This window comes from Aquarana catesbeiana, linkage group LG02 (genome assembly GCF_042186555.1).
Source record: "Aquarana catesbeiana isolate 2022-GZ linkage group LG02, ASM4218655v1, whole genome shotgun sequence".
Classification (NCBI taxonomy): Eukaryota; Metazoa; Chordata; class Amphibia; order Anura; family Ranidae; genus Aquarana; species Aquarana catesbeiana.
Genome location: NC_133325.1, coordinates 136,485,484 through 136,505,902, shown reverse-complemented (window position 1 = coordinate 136,505,902; position 20,419 = coordinate 136,485,484). Strand labels below are relative to the sequence as shown.

Sequence of the window (20,419 nt, the reverse complement as noted above, 5' to 3'; positions counted from 1 at the left end):
GGGGGCGCCCGGGAACTCGGTGGGCCCTCTTGATCACAAAACAGGGGGATAACTGTTCTCGGCCAAACTCTTGCTCAAGCTAGCTCTCTAGGAAGGCTACAGGGTCAGACCCCTCCACCCGCTCCGGAAGTCCAACCAGGCGCAGGTTGTTCCTGCGTAGGCGGTTTTCAAGGTCGTCGACCTTATCCTCCAAAGTTGTAATCTTTCCCCCATATGTATTGAGTCTAGGTAAAATGGGAGCAATAGTGTCCTCCAAATCACTGATACGTTGTTCAGTCTCGGTAACCCGGCCACGCAGCTTGTGCACATCTTGCCGCATAATAGTTAAGTCTATCTTAAGCCCATCCACCTTCCCCACCAGATCCGCATGGTTTACCTTGATAATGGCCAGGACATCTGCCAGGGTAGGTTCCTTGGCGCCATCCGCGACCACCGGGCCCGGGGTCGGTACGGAAGGAATGGCTGCAGGGTCCAGAATCTCTGGGGAGGGTGGTGGGGATCGTCCAGGCCATCACCGAAGAAATCCGGAGTGGAGGCTGGGGATGAGCTGGGCCCGTGGACAGTATGGCGGCGGCCATCTTGGCAGGAGCGTGTAGCGATGCTCATCTTTACCGGAGGCTGTTTCTTCGTACGCCGCTTTCCCATCAACCAAAATGCCCCTCAGTGATGCACAAGACACACCTGAAGGGATTAGGCTGGAAAGAAATCAGGTGCTGACGATGGATGATCAGGATGGAGCAGGATTGTATAGGGAGAGACCGGAGCTACACAGGAACACGTCCGTTCACATCCTGAGCCAGCGGGTATACCCTTGAATGGTTGCCAGTAGGGGTGCACCGAATGTGTTTTTTTTTTTTTTTTTTGGTGCCGATACCGAAAATGAAAAATACACTAGGCCGAAAACCGATACCGAACATGACTGTTATTAAAAAATATTTTTATACAGGAGATGGTCAGAGACTGCAGGCATGGTACAGGAGATGGTCAGAGACTGCAGACGTGGTACAGGAGATGGTCAGAGACTGCAGACGTGGTACAGGAGATGGTCAGAGACTGCAGACGTGGTACAGGAGAGGGTCAGAGACTGCAGACGTGGTACAGGAGACGGTCAGAGACTGCAGACGTGGTACAGGAGACGGTCAGAGACTGCAGACGTGGTACAGGAGACGGTCAGAGACTGCAGACGTGGTACAGGAGACGGTCAGAGACTGCAGACGTGGTACAGGAAACGGTCAGAGACTGCAGATGTGGTACAGGAGATCAAAGCAGCCTCACCAGGTTCTTTTAATGCAGCCTGCCTGTGCCTCACCAGTGCCCAGCAGCCTACCAGTGCCTATCATGCAGCCTGCCTTAGTATGTCAGACAGGATCAGGACAGGGCAGTGTTAGCAAGGCAAAGCCAAGTACAGTGCTCTATCTATGGAGGAAAGCTGTCAGCACACCGCATTAAGGAGCAGCTTGTTGGTATGATCAGCGGGAGGAGCATTGTCAGTGTGCAGCATCTGGGGGGGTTAAGAGTGCAGGACTGCAAACAAGTCCTGCACTCTTGACCCCGCGGTGCTGCACACTATTAATTCTCCTCCCGCTGATCATTCCGACAAGCCGCTCCTTAATGCGGTGTGCTGACAGCTTTCCTCCATAGATAGAGCACTGTTCTCGGCTTTCAGCCGCTTCGTTGAGGAGGGAGGGAGGGGAGAAGAGGGCTGGACAGGGACGCTCCAGAACGACACCCCTGTACTGGGTGGCACCCCACCCCATTTTTGGCACCGTCATCAGCGTGATTTCCTTTTCGGCATTTTGCTATGTTTCGGCGGCCGAAATTTCGGTGCATTTCGGTATCTAGTTGCCAGCCAATCATAAGAGCTGTTGAACCAAGTCTATGAAATTCCCACAAAATTCAAATCCTCCTCGTACAACAGCATCTCTAGTTCACCCATCTTGTCCGCCAGGCTCCTGGTATTGGTGAACATGCCACGTAGTTTAGACCGGTCGCATACTATCCTCTTACTAGGACTTGTTACTATACTTAACTTGGGTTTATGTGCTTTAGTCAACCTATCACTAATGCCCCCAATACTACCCTCTGGACTATGTTCCGTGCTGACTATATCTACCTCTGGACCCTCCCCCCTGTTGCCTAGTTTAAAAACCCCTCTAACCTTTTGGCCACCTTTACTCCCAGCACATCTGCGCTCTCCTCATTTAGGTGCAGTCTGTCCCTTCGTTAGTACTGGTGACCGACTGAGAAGTCGGCCCAGTACTCCAGGAACCCAAACCCCTCCTTTACTACACCAGCTCCTCAGCCACTTGTTTACTTCCATAATCACCCTCTGCCTTTCTGGTGTGGCTCGATGTACTGGTAGTATTCCTGAGAATACTACCTTGGAGGCCCCTTTCCTCAATTTAGCTCCCTAGTCCCTAAAATCGTTCTTTAGGACACTCTATCTGCTTCTGACTTCCAATGTGCACCATGACAGCCGGGTCTTCCTCAGCCCCTCCCAGTAACCTGTCCACTAGATCCGTGATGTGGCGAACCCGAGCGCCTGGTAGACAGCATACAGTTCGGCGCTTCAGGTCTTTGTCACAGATTGCCCTATCTGTCCCTCTAAGAATTGAGTCCCCTACCACCAGAAACTGTCTATCCTTTACCTTCGCTCCCCCCCCCCCCCACACTCTCACTGGAGGAGGTTTTCCCCTAGCAGCTAGGAGAGTCCCTCAGCTCCAGCAGTGCTGGTCCCTGACTGGTTTCACCAATGTCACACTCAATGGAGTGTACTTATTTGGATGCTGCAGCCCAGGATCGGCCTCCCTGGCACTTTCCCCTCTATCCTACCTGACCATAACACCTTTTTCCATGTGGCCTCAGAATCTTTAAGGTGCATTTTGGCAAAGATCAGCCATGACTGCATGTGGCCTTTTCTTGAAGAGTAGCTTTTTTTTTTTTTTTTTTTTTTTTGTGCAATCCCTCCGATACAAGCCATATTGTTTTCACATGCGCACAGTGGACATTATTCCTGCAACTGCTTCAGAGTTGCTGTAGGACTCTTTGTAGCCTCTCCGACCAGTTGCCTCCTGGCTCTTTCATCCAATTTGGAGCAACGTCCTGATCCAGGGAGGGACTGTGTTGTACCAAATACCTTCCACTTCTTAATACTAGACTTCACTGTGCTTCTAGGCATTGACAAAGCCTTTGAATTTTTTTTTATCTATCTCCTGATTTGTGCCTGTCCACAACTTGATTTTGTTTTGTTTGTTGTTGTTTTGCTTCAGTTGCACTACCAGGGACTGAAATGCTCCAGAAAAGCTCTTTTTTTTTTTTTGGGCTGAGCTAATCAAATTGACCACAGCTGATCACAGTTGAAATTCAAATGGCTTTGTGTGCCATGGAGAAGGTGATTAGCTATACCTGATTTGAGTTTACAAGTTATTTTTAGGAGCGGGATGATTCTTTTTCCAACTCAGTGATTCTGTTTTTTAATTTTTAATTTTTTTCCTGACATGTTGGTGTTATATCTTTCACGTGGGTGTTATACGTTGCACTGAGTAAATGCAGCTAGATAAAACAAAAACGTTATCTGTCTTCATTTTAGCCTGAAAAGCAACAAAATGTGATTATTTTAAAGGGGGGCAATTCTTTTCTATACCCACTGTGTATGTGTATGTGTGTGGTCCCAGTCCTGCACTTTTATTGTATGAATGTAGTCTCTTCAATTCTGTCAGAGAGGTACAGAAACTAATTTGCATTTGATTTGCATTATTTGTACTCTGTGAAGGTCTACAAACTGATCAGGAAAATGTTCTATTTTATTTCAGAGAAGAGAGGAACCTTCCAGGGTTGGATCAGATTCTCGCTGCTCTTAATGTCTTCCTTTCCACCACATGTGTAAACTGCCGCATGCGGGTGTGTAAGTTAGGAGAAGAGATCTTCCCTACTGTACTGAAGTTGTGGATCCAGCACAGACCGAAAGATACTCTGAAAGATGAGATTGTGGAGTTTTTCCGACTAATGCTTCACATTCATCATCCAAAAGGAGCTAAGACTACAGAAGAAGGTGCTGAAATAACTTCTATACAAAATACATTCTTCTAAATGCACATTTTGCACATTACATTTATAAAGCTGGTAAAAGTAAATCAGTTGGCTTTTATGAAAACCCTTATAATTTTCATTCAAAAGCGAAGTTTGAGGTTTTACAAAAAAACAAACTTCTACATACTTCCATGCTGCAGCATCTGTCTGATGCTGAAGTTATCTCCCACCAGCTCTAAGCCCAAGAACAGAGTGATCATATGATTGCTTATTACTCATTTTTCAGTCAGTCACCGCTTTCTGCAGGGTGGGGGCAGCGGCTTACCTCCAGCTCTCAGTGGCACGCTAAGAGGCTGAGCCAGCTGCCGATCAGGCATCTGAGTGGATCCTGACAACCTGGTCGGGATCCTTCCAGAGCCTGGAGTGGCTTTGTGATGTCAGCTAACAGCAGGCTTTAGCCCATTGTCAGCTGATTTTGGGTCTCAGGAGGGCTAAAGTAAGCGCACTCCTGTGACCCAGAAGAGAAGTATGACCAAAAAAAGGTTTGACCATACTTATTTTCTAAGTTAATATTCTGTAAGACATCTTGTTGTCATTCTGTAAACCTTCTTTAGCCTATAGTAAAAATGGTTTATAATGTATAATGATAGGGCCATACATACTAAACATATCTGAATTCTATATTTTTTTTACATACTAAACATATCTGATTTCTATATTTTTGCACTGTTTTGGGAGGAGTGATGCAAAGATTGCTGACTCCTCCCCTTCGCAGTTTGACCTGAGTAAGAGAGAGAGGATTTAGTTATTTGACCTTCAGCAGGAATATTTTGTCAGAAATGTCATCCATTTGAAAGTTGTTTTATTTGTACGTGGATTTTGTATTGGTATTTAACATTTTCTTTATATTTGTTTTTTAATCTGGTAAATAAAGAATTGAGTATAATTCTGATTAATATTTCTTTCTCATACATTCAAGGACATAGGAAGTTTTATCCTGGCGCATAAAAAAAATCTGTAGGCCAGCCTAAGATTACCACTCCAACTACCAGTCTCCTTCAGTTTTTTTAGTGTCCTAGGAGGATGAGCATCTCTTCTTCAGCTCTGCTGTGTTAAAAAACTAAACTATTTTTTGCTAGCACTTTTATTAAAAAAAAAAAATCTCAATCAAAGCTCTTCTCATGATACTACAGTTTGTCTGCTTGCCTGCTGGTAGCCACCTGTCTTGTCTATTGCAGGTGTCTCATGTTGTTATATATATGCATAGGGCACTTTGGTTAAAATGCTGATGCTACTGTTGGCATGGTTATCCATCTTTCTCAGTCGAAGAAGCCTAAAGGGCAGACTACAAAGTTTCCCCCACTCTGACTGTTAAGAAAAGTCCCATTCGTCTCCCATTTTCCCACCCCCTTGATCTCCTAGTCAAGAATTTCTCCATGCTTGGTTCCCAGTCTGCACAAAAATTCTGGTGCTTAAAGTCTGCCGAATCTTCAGACACATTTGTCTGTGCATGAAGGTGTGCCCCCATGTTCCAGAGTGGTGGTAGTGTGTGTGTGTGTGTGTGTGTGTGTGTGTGTGTGTGTGTGTGTGTGTGTGTGTGTGTGGGGATTTGGATGGAACTCTTTTGTAGACTCTTGGACAACTTGCATCTCTAACTAGGGATCGACTGATATTGTTTTTTCGGTGTCGATACGATACCAATATTTCCGCCACCTCTCAGGCCAATAGCCGATATTGTGTGCCGATATTCTGTACGTTTAAAAAAAAAAAAAAGTTTACTCCTTTTTTTTTTTTTTTTTTTTTATCACCACTGTTATTGCTGTCACAAGGAATGTAAACATCCCTTGTCACAATAAAAGGGAGTAACAGGTACTTTTATGGAGGGATCCTCCTCTGCAATTGAAAGTATTCAAAACGTCAAGATCGGCGTTTTTCTATACTTTATATGTTTTAAAAATGGCGGCTTTAAGATGCCAGTAATGCGGCAAGTGATGTCATGACATTGCTTCCAGGTTACTAGATCTGAGATGCTTTGTTCGGGTATTTGGCCAGCCGGCGGAAGTGCCGGCTGGTTGTTCGGGTCTTCTGGTGGGACGGGAGAGCCCGGGCAAACGGCGGAAGGGGGGCAGGGGGGCGTCCCCTCCCGCTGCTTGTAATAAGACGACCGGCTACTGAGCTGCATCAGTTGTTATTGCAATAAAGCTGACCGTCCGCTCTAAAGAACTCTAACGTTTGGGTGCAGAAGGTGGTATCCTATGGTATCCTAACTGGTGTTTTGGTACCCGCCCCCTCTTCTGTTTTTCACCTAACCTTCCTGTTGCACCGCCCAGGTTAACAGATCTCCCATCAAGCCCCCTCTGGTCTTCTGAAACAACAATTTATTGCACAGTTCCTGTTTACAAATGGTTTCAGTAGTTTTACTCCAGCTGGTTTACTGTTCCCAAACCAAAGTGTGCCCTGTCTAGGATCTCAAAGCTCTGAACATCTTCATTTGAATCCAGAAATTCTGCATGGAATTCACCAGATCTGTCATCACCTCCCTTCACCAGGGGGAGTTTCTGATTTCTGTCGACAATAAGGATGTGTACCTGTTTGCTCCCATCTTTCTAGCTCAAAGTTTCCTGCATTTTGCTGTGGGCCCCTGCACTGCCAGTTTGCAGGCCTTAGGCCTTTTGTCTGCATGCATGTTTCCCCAAGGCACTAACCCCACTATTAGTTCTTGTGGCATCTTTATTATGGAATACTTCGATGACCACCTGTTTAGGGAACAGTTGGTCAGCTTTGTCGCACAGTGTGGCTTTGCCCGTGCAGACATTAAATTGGTTTGGGTAGATCCTGAACCTTCAGAAATGGCTCTAGTCCCAAACACCGGTACCAGAGTCCCTGGGCCTGATTTTGGCCTCCTACAAAGCAGTCCTGTTTGCCCAGTTTAAGGGCCCTTTCACACTAGCGTTTTGTGTTAGTTTCTGACACCACGTTTAAAATGCACTGTAGTTGCGCTCTGCAGAGGGTGCCAATATTAAGTTAATGACACCCCAAATGCAGGTCGCAAATGCAGTGTGTGTATGCCCACATCAGTTTGGTTGCAGTGATTTTCCAAAATTAGTCCATGCGCTACTTTTGTGCAAAGTGGTGCGATTTCAGCCTAATAAAAATGAATAATCTGAAATTGCACTGCACAGAACTGCATGTGAATCGCACATGGTTGTCCCTGGCTTTAGGGGTTCTGGATCTGGAATCGGGAGAAGTCCTTCCTTCCTGACTTCTGTAAGATACTCGTGATAAATGTTGGCCTGTCAGACTGGGGAATAGTCCTTGTCCATGCAGGAGACCTGGACATCGGGGGAGTCTCGTTAACAATCTGGAAGTTCAGCTGATTGGTTGCCCCTGCAGCGCTGGATTGCAAGGCTGGAGCATCATCTGATCTGACTTTTTGTCGGCGCAGGGGGCTTGGTCATTGTCCAATCTTCATCTCTCGATCCACATCCTCGAGCATCGGGAAGTTTGATGTGTTTGCAGCATTGAACCATCCTGCACCCCTGTTTGTTTTTCAGGTACTGAATCTTGTTCTCTGCTCACTTCAGAAACTGCTGTTTCAGCTCATAAGACATATTGCTTTTTTCACTCTCATCCACAAGGTTATATTTCTTTTACTCATCACCTCTGGGATGCTAGTGTCTGAAATGGCAGCTTTTTCCACAAAAGAAACCTTTTGAGGTTTTTGTTTTTTGTTTTTTTTTTATTTTAGGGAGAAGGTGGTGTTCTGGCCAGTTCCTTTTTTCCTAAGGTAGTTTCTGCCATTTACCTCAAGCAGGTGACAGTTCTTCTGTCCGGCTTCAGTTCACCCCAAAGAAAAAATTCTCATTGCCTGAATGTGGTTTGGGCTGTGAGATTATCTCCCAGCTTATTCTTCTTTCAGAAAGACAAATTCCCCTTTTATCATCCCGAATAAACCTTGAAAGGGTGCTCCAATATATATCTATCCCCTATTTTTGAAAACGCTATAACTTTTGCACAAGCCAATCAATATACGCTTATTGGGATTTTTTTTTTTTACCAAAAATATGTAGCCAAATAGATATTGGCCTAAATTGATGAAGAATTTTTTTTTGGATATGTTTTATAGCAGAAAGTAATTCTTGTTTGTTTTTTCCAAAATTGTCCTTTTTTTGTTTATAGCGCAAAAAATAAAAACTGCAGAGGTGATCAAATACCACCAAAAGAAAGCTCTATTTGTGGGACAAAAAAAGGACATTAATTTTATTTGGGTAGAGAGTTGCTCGACCGCGCAATTGTCAGTTAAAGTAACGCAGTGCTGTATTGCAAAAAAAATGACCTGGTCATTAAGGGGGTAAAACCTTCTGGGGCTGAAGTGGTTAAAGTGATTGTAAACCTCAGGCATGACATATGAACAAAGCATATCATTCTGTAGTGTGCACTTGTCTCAATTAAGAGTACCAAGTGTAATTTCTTTGTGTGTCACCTGAGGCCAGTCACTTCACTGGGTATATGTAAGGGTTTACAACCACTTTAATGCTACTGTTAAAAGAAGTTTCATGGTACCACTTATTGTAACTGAGAGCATTTTTCTTGCATGTTGTTGTATGGGGAAACTCAAAACGGTGACTCTTGGTCCTTATTTATGTTAGTTCAACATAAGAAAGATGTCTCTGATCATGGTGGTTTTTTTACACCATATCAGTAAATCCATATGGTAGTCTATGGTAGACTTTTACATCCTTAGAGGTGTGTATATTCTAAGATGTAATAGCTTATGCAGACAACAGTACTATGGGTTCCTGCTGTGGAGTTATGGAACATGTTTTGTAAAACTACATTGCTGGAATTTTCTCTTTAGAATTCACTCACATGATGCTGTCCACGATATAATGTCTAATTGGGGCTGAACTTTTTTCAGGTGCTTATGCTTTCGAAGCTGAGAAGTGGCAGAGAAATGTGTACAATCTATACGATGCTATGGTGAATGAGATTAGTCAGATTGGCAGCAGAGGAAAATACTCTTCAGGATCTCGGAATATTGCAGTCAAAGAGAATTTGGTGGAATTGATGGCAGACATTTGTCATCAGGTAATTGCCTTCCAAGAGACATTTAACATACACTTCTTATTTACTATAAGGTGTTTGTCTGCCAGTTATACGTGGATGCCCAGCCAAATATTTTTGGCTTAATATTTGGGTAAGGGTTAGAACCCCTAATGGGTTTTGCTGCAATCCAGGGCTCTGTTAGAGAGATTTCAGCTCACCTACCATTCTACCAACAGTGTTTCATCAGACAAGAAGTGTGGGGAGCTTTTGAACAGCAAAAAAAAAAAAAAATACTATTTTTACGCAAATATGCTAAACCCCTTGCCAGCCTTTTCTGTTTCTATCTGTGTCCCTGATGCAGATTTTCCTTCACTTCCTGTCTAAAACTTGTCACTGAGACCGAAAGGGAGGAAATGTCTCTCTCTAAGGCAGCCCCGTATTGCAGTAAAAAATGTGATAGAAGTCTTTCCCACTCTACCAAAAACTAGAAAAAAGACATTATTTATTGATTGGATGTACACTTTAATCTTCTTTCAGGACAACATGTCTTGTCTGTGGGCTGGGCTTTGTGACATACCTGCATTTTGTTTTTTATCACATGCAATATCGTGCAATCTGAACACTGATTACATTGCTACAGTAGGACACTCTGCTGGTCAGCAAAGTATTGTTAACTTTATTACTTACTCACTATAGATTCCTGTTTTTAGACCTGTGACTGAAGTTTAAGAACATCACCCCACTGTTGTGATACTGCATGAAGCAAACTTAGAAGTTTAGTTCACTCAACAGGTATAAGAGAATAGGTGATTATGCGTTTCATTTACCCTGAGTTCACACTATGAATCGCACAGGAACCGCACCGCATTCCTGTTCAATTCACATGCGATTCAGTTCAGTGTGGTGGGATTTGAGGCCATTCATTTTGAATGGGGTCAAATCGCACCGCCATGCACCAATTTGGAATCGCACTGCAACCGGATTGCATGGTAGTTTTGTACCATGTGATCCGGTGCAGGCAAACATACTGTGTTTCTGACCTGCATTTGGGGTGTCCTTAAGACTGCACTGAAAGCAGTACGCTTTGAATGCGGTGCAGGAAATGCACACAGATTGTGGGTTTCCCGCACCGCATTCCAGTGTGAGCCTAGGCTTGACAATGATATTGTATTCAAAAATTCTGGAAGTTTCACAACTTTGTCTTTACAGAGAAAAGTGTTTCTTGGGCTCAAAACTTGTATTTGTCATTACGATCATGGGTAGCTTCCTTTTATTACTTAGAAGTGTTATTTTTTATGTATAAATGTGAAGATTGCTTACTATATGGCCTTTGGCTTATGGCCTGTAGAAGCATTAGCAGATTTGAAGGTGTTTTTAATTATTATCTTGATAATACGGAAATGTGAAGGTAAGTACAGCGCTGCGCCAGAAATTACACAAATGTATAAACCAATTAGCAGCTAACACACCTATAGACTTAGGTTGGAGTTCAAAATAAAAATAAAAAAGTGTAGCGCTATATATATTGAGCAAAAAGTTTTACGTGCCTAGAGACAATGAATAAAACCTAAACAACCCTTATAGACAAAGGTATAAATAGTGGAACAAAGTCACACTATATGATTCAACACATCAATTGAAATACAATATAAATAATAGTGGCCAAAATATAAAAATGAAGTAAATACAATAAATCTGAAAAACTGTGAGAGTATGGCAGATCAGCCACTCAAATTCATATATAAAAGTCCAAAATAGGAATAAATAATAAACTTGTGAAAAAAGGAAACCACCACCGAAAGTCTATGGGGGTTGTGCGTTTGGAAATGGTGGAAAATTACTTCCAACTTCACACGAAAATGAAATTTGTCACATCCAACAAGTTGATGGATAACGAAGGAACCACAGGTGGACAAAGGATCTAGATGGGTGGCAGTACCATCACCGAAACATCAGGAGGCTTACCGGAACTTAGTGACTTGAAAAGACCTACGTCTTACAAGTCAACAAGTCAACCGGTCTGGACAGGGTAACTCGTCACCAATCTTCAATTCGCGATAGAAAGAGGGGTATCAGCAAAGCTTTCCATGTCCACATAGGCTGGTGCACTTCAGACAATAACTGGTAATATGGTCTGGTAGAGCTCAGGGCGCTGCTCAGGCATAAGACAAAAACTGTTTCCTAGTACTGACATCACCCAGCTCCACCCCACAAGGATCATCAGTCACATGATTTATTTAGGGGATCCGTCGTCCTGAAGATGACTGCAGCCTTGTGTGGGTGTGGACCTGCGCCGTGCAGGGACCCGAAGTCTAGGAGTAGTGCCCTCTGCTGGCCGACAACTGGCATATGTGGACGTGGAAAGCTTTGCTGATGCCCCTCTTTCTATCGCGAATTGAAGATTGGTGACGAGTTACCCTGTCCAGACCGGTTGGTCAGCAAGCCTTTTTGACTTGTAAGACGTAGGTCTTTTCAAGTCACTAAGTTCCGGTAAGCCTCCTGATGTTTCGGTGATTGTACTGCCACCCATCTAGATCCTTTGTCCACCTGTGGTTCCTTCGTTATCCATCAACTTGTTGGATGTGACAAATTTCATTTTCGTGTGAAGTTAGAAGTAATTTTCCACCATTTCCAAACGCACAACCCCCATAGACTTTCGGTGGTAGTTTCCTTTTTTCACAAGTTTATTATTTATTCCTACTTTGGACTTTTATGTATGAATTTGAGTGGCTGATCTGCCATACTCTCACAGTTTTTCAGATTTATTGTATTTACTGTCTCTAGGCACGTAAAACTTTTTGCTCAATATATATAGCGCTACACTTTTTTATTTTTAATTATTATCTTGATAACAACATTGTCAGTGTATTGTAAGGGCACTTTGGTAGATGTGTGTTTTTTTTTTTTTTTTTTTTTTTTTTACCCTAAGGGCCCTTTCACACTGGGGCAGTTTGCAGGTGCTATTGGGCTAATAATAACGCCTGCAAACCGACCCGAAACAGCCGCTGCTGTCTCTCCAGTGTGAAAGCCCCGGTGGCCTTCACACTGGAGCGGTGCGCTAGCAGGATGGGAAAAAAAGTCCTGCTAGCAGCATCTTCAGAGCTGTGAAGGAGCGGAGTATTCACCGCTCCTGCCCATTGAAATCAATGGGACAGCGCGGCTATACCGCTAGCAAAGCGCCTCTGCAGCGGTGGTTTTTAACCCTTTCTCGGCCGCTAGCAGGGGGTAAAACCGCCCCGCTAGTGGCCGAATACCGACGGAAAAGCGCCGCTTACAATAGCGGCGCTTTACCGCCAACGCCGCCCCCGCCCCAGTGTGAAAGGGGCCTAAGTAGGAAAGTGGTGATCCGTTGTGGTGGATTTTTAACACAAATGCATATGATTAGAGTGGCCCATTCATTTGATCTTGCTGCCTAAGCCAAAACAGCACTAAAATTTAATCTGCTGATATTTAAAGCGGAGGGCCACCCTAAAAAAACAAAAAAAAATTGCATTAATATTCTTAAAAAAATAATAAAAAAAAACATTTGAAAAAAAAAAATTTAACTTACCAGAAACCCCTGTTGCTAGGCAGTCTTCCTAATCTGCCTCTTCCTATTCTGCGGCGCTTGCTTCTCTTCGGCGAGTGGCCCCGTTGACTTCTGGGACGTGTGTGTCCCAGAACACAACGGGGCCATTCACAAAGCGCCGTGCGACTCGCGCATGCGCAGTAGGAAACGGGCAGTGACGCCGCAAGGCTCGACTGCCTGTTTCCCTTCGTTTAAGATGGCCGGCAGCCGATCCGATGGACGGATTGGCCTCGGGGGGCCGTCATCGCGGGCTCGCTGGACAGGTAAGTGTCCTTATTAAGAGTCAGCAGCTACAGTGTTTGTAGCTGCTGACTTTAAAAAAAAAAAAAAAAAACATTGCGGCCGGAACACCCCTTTTAAATGTGTTACTAAACCCAGTAATATGAAAATAGGTCAGTCATCCCCCCACCATGCCCACAGCTTATAAATCTTCTTTTTACATTAAAATATTGCATCTATGTACCCTTTTGGATGATCTGTATACCACGGTTACATGGTAAACTGCAGAGTTTCTCCAGTGTTGAGAGTTCAGGAAGGAGGAGATTTTCACTACAGCCTGTATACACGCTCACATGTGCGATGTTAATATCATGTGACCTGGCTATCTCTGAAAAAAAGAAACTGTTTTCTCCAACATAAAAGACACAACTGAGCATGTGCAGGTCGGCTACTCTGCCTGTGTTAGATGGCCTTCCCCAGATAGGCAGTGCAGGAGGGAAAGATCTGTGGATACAGGATAAAACAGCCTTTTTACACAATGCAGAGGATTAACCCCTTGAGTTTCACAGTGAGTATAACAAGCATGCTATGCTGCATATACAGACTGATTTTACTGTTGTGGGTTTAGTAACCCTTTAACCAGTTCCCGACCGGCTCACGCAGATATACTGCGGCACAATGAGTCTCCTGGGCGAAACCCCGTATGGGTACGTCCTTCCCTTTAGAGCCGCCAGAGGGCGCGCATGCACGAGTGCCAGCACAGAGATTTGTGTGTGTAAACGCACAAATCCCTGTTCTGTCATGTGAGAGGAGACATATCGTTTCTTCCTACTAAGTAGGAGCAACGATACGTCTCCTTTCCCAGTCAGTCCTATCCCCATACAATTAGAACACAATGAGGGAACACACATTTAACCCCTTGATTGCCCCCTAGTGCTAACCCCTTCCCTACCAGTGACATTTACACAGTAATCAGTGCATTTTTATAGCACTGATCGCTGTATAAATGTCAGTGGTCCCAAAAATGTGTCAGAAGTGTCCGTCGCAATGTCGCAGTACCACTAAAAATCACAGATTACCGCCATTGCTAGTCAAAAAAAATAACATAAAAAAAAAAAATGCCATAAATCTTTACCATAGTTTGTAGACACTATAACTTTTGCGCAAACCAATCAATGTACGCTTATTGCGATTTTTTTTTTTTTTTTTTTTTTATTTAAATGTGGGGGATATTTATTATAGCAAAATGTAAAAAATGTTGTTGTTTTTTTCAAAATTGTCACTCTTTTTTTGTTTATAGCGCAAAAAATAAAAACCACAGAGGTGATCAAATATCACCAAAAGAAAGCTCTATTTTTGGGAAAAAAGGATGCAAATTTAGTTTAGGTACAGCATTAAGCACCGGTTCACACAGGGGCAGCACGACTTGCAGGTCGCCTCACTGAGGTGACCTGCACACGACTGCCACGGCGACTTGCAAAATGACTTCTGTATAGAAGTCTATGCAAGTCGACAAGTCGCCCCCAAAGTAGTACAGGAACCTTTTTCTAAGAACGGTTCCATTGTACAGAACGGGAGGCGACTTGTCAGGCGGCTAGGTCGCCTGACAAGTCACCCCTGTGTGAACTGGCACTGAATGACCGTGCAATTGTCAGTTAAAGCGAGTGCCAAATTGTAAAGAGTGCTCTGGTCAGGAAGGGGGTAAAATCTTCTGGGGCTGAAGTGGTTAATAAATTTTTTTTTTTCTTTTTTTTTTAAATAACCTATGCATGTACATCTTTTCTTGTATTATGGTTTCTCTATTGTCCCTTTTGTTAAATGTTTGGATGATAAGCCTGTCTCTTTTCTTGATCAGCTCTTCACAGAAAACACTCGTATTTTGGAAATCACTCAGGCTGCTTTTGCCGTGACTCAGAGGGATCCATCTGCAAGTATGGTGCCAAGCAAGCGTCGAAGGATCGAATTGGGCTGGGAAGTGGTCCGCGAAAAACTTCAACCATCAGAAAATGATTTTGATGTGATTCCATGGTAATAATTATAATACAGGGTTTGGACAGATGTTAGTACAGATAAGTGGGGTTTTGATGGTTCAGGTGAAGATGTAAATACTTTAATTGCAAATTATGTGCTGAATATTGTGGACTAACAATGCCAGCCTTTCAGGTATATGTAGACCATGGTGGGACATGTTGGGGAAGCTGAACTTTACATTAGTTTTGTTTACTGCTTTGGCTGTTGTTATTCCTTAGAAGTTAATATAGACCAAATGTTCTATATGAAAGAACCAGGTCTGCTTAGCCTCTTTTTTGGGTTATAACCAAACAGGTTCCGCGATACAGATCTCATCATAATTGAGCACTTTGGTGCCGCCCCTGGTACCCAATGATGGACTTCCTTGGACTCCTGTTTTAACTCCTCACCTTTTCAATATGCTATCGTTTATAACTTCCTGTTTACAGTTTATGATGACAGAACCATTTTTGCACTTTCTTGTGTTTAAACTATGATGTTTATACTATTATTTTGAAAATGTAATTAAAAGATTGAAACAGAACCAGGTCTCCTTCTAATCTAGACTTATTTTAATTGTTTCCTGCCATATTTGTCAGTTTTTAGTTCTTATCTGCCATAGCAGCAATAAAGTCCTAAGCACCTATTAAATGTTGAGCAAGTTTTATAACTGTGGCAGTGTTGCTGCTAATTCCTGAGTTTATGCCAAGGGCTTCCCATAGATGCAAAAACTGCACCTCAACATGCATCTGAATGAACTGGCATACACTATAAACAGGCAGTTGATATGCTAGTTCATGTGCACACGTGTTTGTTTTTATATAGCAATACCTTATACAATATCATATGTTATATCTTGGTCTTAAAGTGTGTCAGGACAAGACCAAGCACTTTTTTATGTTGACTAAGTGGTGTCAGCCCTGCCCAGTTGTCTTTTGCTAAGCTACTCATATCCACCCACTCTGCTCATTTTTGCAACAAAGATGCTTATATATTTTTTGTTAGAAGTCCAAGATAAGAACTAAAAGGGCTAATTAGACTATTTGAGATAACACAAAGTGTGGGCAGGACAGCTCTGAATTTTTGATGTGATCAACAGGTATTTTTTTATAGCACTCATTAAAGTATTTTTTTAAAACTATTAATAGGAACTCCAGGAAAACATCTAAGTGCAATACTGAAATACCTATACAGTACATTCTTAGCTTTCTGTTTTCTTTTACCAGAGTTGTATTAAGATGAGAATAACAATGCAATACAATGTGGATTGGGGTTTTAGAATGAAAAGCAATACAAATTCCATACATCTGTAAGCAGTAAAGGTCCAGGGCTGGGACTAGTGAACAGCAGATGGACTATAATTTACTTCCCTCTTTGAAATCAGTGTGCTACTGATAATGTGTCTATATAGACACCAACCTATAGAGATAGTTCAATCTTCTTCTTTTTTACCTGCCATTTTTTTACATAACAAAGCCAAGCAGGTGACAAACCTATTATCTGATTCCATTTAAACGCTTCCTATGTCATTTCTCTTAATGCAGCCTGCTTATTGGCCAGAGTATCAGAAGCATCACACTGCTAATGTAATATCTACTGAGCATACAGGTGACAAGGCTGCAAAGTTGCAGTAGGAAATAAAGCAGGCCATACCTTATGCAATTTTCTTTACTTCAACCAGTGGTTAAAGGAAAGAATATTGCTTGATTCCCCTATAAATACAGTCAGTGTTGATGGGGGAATACTTCCCGCTGTGCTGTTGTATTCTGACAGCGAGGGGATAGCTGCCAGCAGTGATTGAACAAAAAAACGCGATAGGCTGGTTGTATTGAAGTTGATCGATTCCAGTACAACAAGCCTGTCCATAGCCTGCCACCTGTACAATCAGCCTGTCAATAAATGGTTCAGATTTGACCGGTTCCTGCTGAACCAGCTGAATTTTAGATCCGTCTGTGGCCAGCTTTAGGGTGCCATCCAGTGTGTGACAAGAATGGGTAAATAAAAGGCAAAATCTTTTGACAATTACATATAGTATATGTATTTCACCTGTGAATTCACAGGTTTGCTTTGCGTTCAGCTTTTGATTGGGTTAACCTTTTTTCATTCTTTTGTCTTGTTTATATTCCCAGGTTACAGATTGTAGCTTGTTTAATAGCACGCCACCCACACAGCCTTCCGAGTAGCGAGCTGACTCCACTACTAACCATTCTCCACCAACTCCTGGTCCAGCAGAGGCGAGGGGAGCGTGCAACTTTTGTACTGAGGTGTCTGAAAGAAGTGGCTGTTTGCCAAATGCAGAAAAATGATGTGATTATGACCCCAAAGTCTGATCTTCACAAACTGTGGACTAAAATTTGGGCTGTGACTATTCGCAGCATTAGCTCTCCACAGACAGAGCCTGAAAGCTTTGCATTGTTGGGCGTCATGTTACAAGGGGGGCATGTATCTGCAGACAGAGACTTCTGGAAAATCTTCTCAGGATCTGCTGGAAAACCCTCCAGGTAAGTGTGTGTGTTTGGTTTTGCCCTAAAGTTACCTTGTTTGCCCTGAAGTTACCCAGCTTCATACGCAGCCTGGAGTTTGCTGCGAACATACAGTGCATGTGTGTCTTAGGTACACTAAAAAACACACTAAACACAGAGGGGGAAAAAACCCACTAGCATTTTTGTTTTTGTTTTTTTCTATTTCCACTATAATCTATGTACCCCCAAAATTGTGGTATTTTTTTATTTATAATTTTTATCCATGTATTGTGCAGACCAAGCTGTTCTGCAAAAGGACACAGCCTTATTGTTTATGCACAGTTTTTTTTATCTATACTTGTCATGTACAGTATCTCACAAAAGTGAGTACACCCCTCACTTTTTTTGTAAATATTTTATTCTATCTTTTCATATGACAACACTGTAGAAATGACACTTTACTACAATGTAAAGTAGTGAGTGTACAGCTTGTATAACAGTGTAAATTTGACACTCCCACCACCATGCTTGACTGTAGGCAAGACACACTTGTCTTTGTACTCCTCACCTGGTTGCCGCTACACACGCTTGACACCATCTGAACCAAATACGTTTATCTTGGTCTCATCAGACCACAGGACTTGGTTCCAGTAACCCATGTCCTTAGTCTGCTTGTCTTCAGCAAACTGTTCGTGAGTTTTCTTGCGCATCATCTTTATAAGAGGCTTCCTTCTGGGACGACAGCCATGCAATTTGATGCAGTGTGTGGTGTATGGTCTGAGCACTGACAGGCTGACCCCCCCACCCCTTCAACCTCTGCAGCAGTGCTGGCAGCACTCATACATCTATTTCCCAAAGACAACCTCTGGATATGATGCGGAGCACGTGCACTCAACTTCTTTGGTCGACCATGGCCAGGCCTGTTCTGAGTGGAACCTGTCCTGTTATACCACTGTATGGTCTTGGCCACTGTGCTGCAGCTCAGTTTCAGTGTCTTGGCTATCTTCTTATAGCCTAGGCCATCTTTATGTAGAGCAACAGTTCTTTTTTCAGATCCTCAGAGTTCTTTGCCATGAGGTGCCATGTTGAACTTCCAGTGACCAGTATGAGAGAGTGAGAGCGATAACAGTAAATTTAACACACCTGCTCCCCATTCACACCTGAGACCTTGTAACACTAACAAGTCACATGACACCAGGGAGGAAAAATGGCTAATTAAATCTTTACAAAAATGTGAAGGGTGTACTCACTTTTGTGAAATACTGTACATTTAAGGGTCTATTTTTAAAGCAATGAATGTGTAATTCTTTAGTGGAAATTTAGTTATTGTCATTTTTAACACATGTACCTGGAGCATTCTCCTGCAGTGAATGTTTGAATATCAGATTCACTGCTTTATAAATATGCCCCTTGATATTTAATACTGAATGAAAAAATTAAATTTTTATATTCAATTTATATTTCTGATTGCTTAAAGCAGACCTTGCACCAATAACGCAGCTGCGGCCATGATCCTCTTATCATTTATTTCAGCTGGCAACTGGCTTTCCAGTATTAATTTTGCAGCACTTGGATCACTTTAAGAGCGCCCGGTAGGGCCCTGCCCCTATTCCCTTTGCTGTGTCATGAAACTAGAAGCCTCAAGGATTTCATCCCTTCTGTTTTTTTTCCTAGTCTGTACAACCAGGGAAGCAGCCAATCAAATGAATCTCTGTTTAGTTGGTTGCCTTTGAGGGTATAACTGGGATCAGGGTCTAATCTCTCAATAAAGAGTACCTATCACACTGCCCAAGCTATCACAAGGAGGGTGTTCAGCCCCCTGTGATATCCTTAAAGTTGAATGTAAAATAAAGTGTTAAAAAAAATGTATATAAAATAAATAGAAATTTTAAAGCACAAATATACCCCCCTGCTCATGTGGATATGCAAATGTCAAAGTAAGCGCAATCATTCTACTACCAAAGCTCACTTTTAACTCTAAACTGGTAACTTGTAAAGGCTTTTAAAGGGTCACCCATGGATGATTTTAGGTACTGTATGTAGTCTGTCACCATTTCACAGGTGTGCACAAATTTAAATCTTGAAATGTTTGGTATCTATTTACCTGGCACAACTTCATCTTTTATAATTTACAAAATAAAATGGTCTTATATTGTGTTTTTTTTGCAACAAAATGCATTTGTGTATTTTTTTCCTGAAAATTTGTTTGTTAAACGGTTGTGTAACTATTGTGTGACAATGCAACAACCACCATTGTATTTTCCAGGGCATCTGCTTTCATAAAATATATGTTTGGGGGGTTCCAAACAATTTTTTAGCAAAAAAAAATGCTGATTTTAATATGTTTGTGAGAAATGTCAAAATTTCCCTGGATGGCAAATGATTATTGTGTGTCTTTTTGATGTATTGATGTCATCTGTGTGTCTTTGTTACTCTTAGGATAATACATGTTTATGTAACCATTTTTATGTAATTCTGCTACTTGTGTAGATAGACTAATAGTTTTGGGTTAGTGGTTTTTTCATAAAAAATATTTAGAAATACATTTAGTACATGCAGTATGTTTTATAGCATTTCATATAAATTGTTTTTTTTTTTTTTTTTTTTTCAGTAGACCTAAAAATAGGGGTACACCCACAACAGAACATTATGGGGTTTTATAGGTGAAACAGTACAGCTGATGCTGTTTTACCTTTTTTGATTTTGTCTCAGTAATTAAAAAAATAAAATAAATAAAAAATAAACTCACTACCGTAGGAGCCCTTCTGAACAAAGCAGGCATATAAATATGAAAAATCTGTATGCAATGTTTCAGGTTTACCTAGTGAAATTTTGTATCATACAAAATTATATGAAATATGAACCCATATGACTAACTGCTGGTTACTTTCAGCTCTGCAATGCACTGCTTAAGTGTGGCCCTGGCTCTGACTTCCTGTGCTGTCCCAGATTACCTCTCCTCCGGCCTGGAGCAACATGTCCATGAGATCAGTGGGGTTAAAAGACAGCTCAAAGAAGAGATCATTACGTGGTTACTCTTTGGCAGCCAGGATGATGAAATGGATGATGCCAGTGAGCATGCCCC

The 20,419-nt window shown here is 42.3% G+C and overlaps 1 protein-coding gene across 2 annotated transcripts in view; it reads left to right on the top strand.

Annotated features, from left to right (window-relative positions):
• The window catches only part of ATM (ATM serine/threonine kinase), a 283,336-nt gene that overhangs the window by 50,774 nt on the left and 212,143 nt on the right, over positions 1 to 20,419 (top strand). For both annotated transcript variants that reach the window (XM_073613497.1, XM_073613498.1), the window contains exons 7-11: positions 3,813 to 4,051; positions 8,948 to 9,117; positions 14,718 to 14,890; positions 17,002 to 17,373; positions 20,228 to 20,419. The exon at positions 20,228 to 20,419 is cut by the window's right edge and continues 12 nt beyond it. In XM_073613497.1, the coding sequence (XP_073469598.1) occupies positions 3,813 to 4,051; positions 8,948 to 9,117; positions 14,718 to 14,890; positions 17,002 to 17,373; positions 20,228 to 20,419 (1,146 nt within the window). The remainder of the gene's footprint in view (positions 1 to 3,812; positions 4,052 to 8,947; positions 9,118 to 14,717; positions 14,891 to 17,001; positions 17,374 to 20,227) is intronic.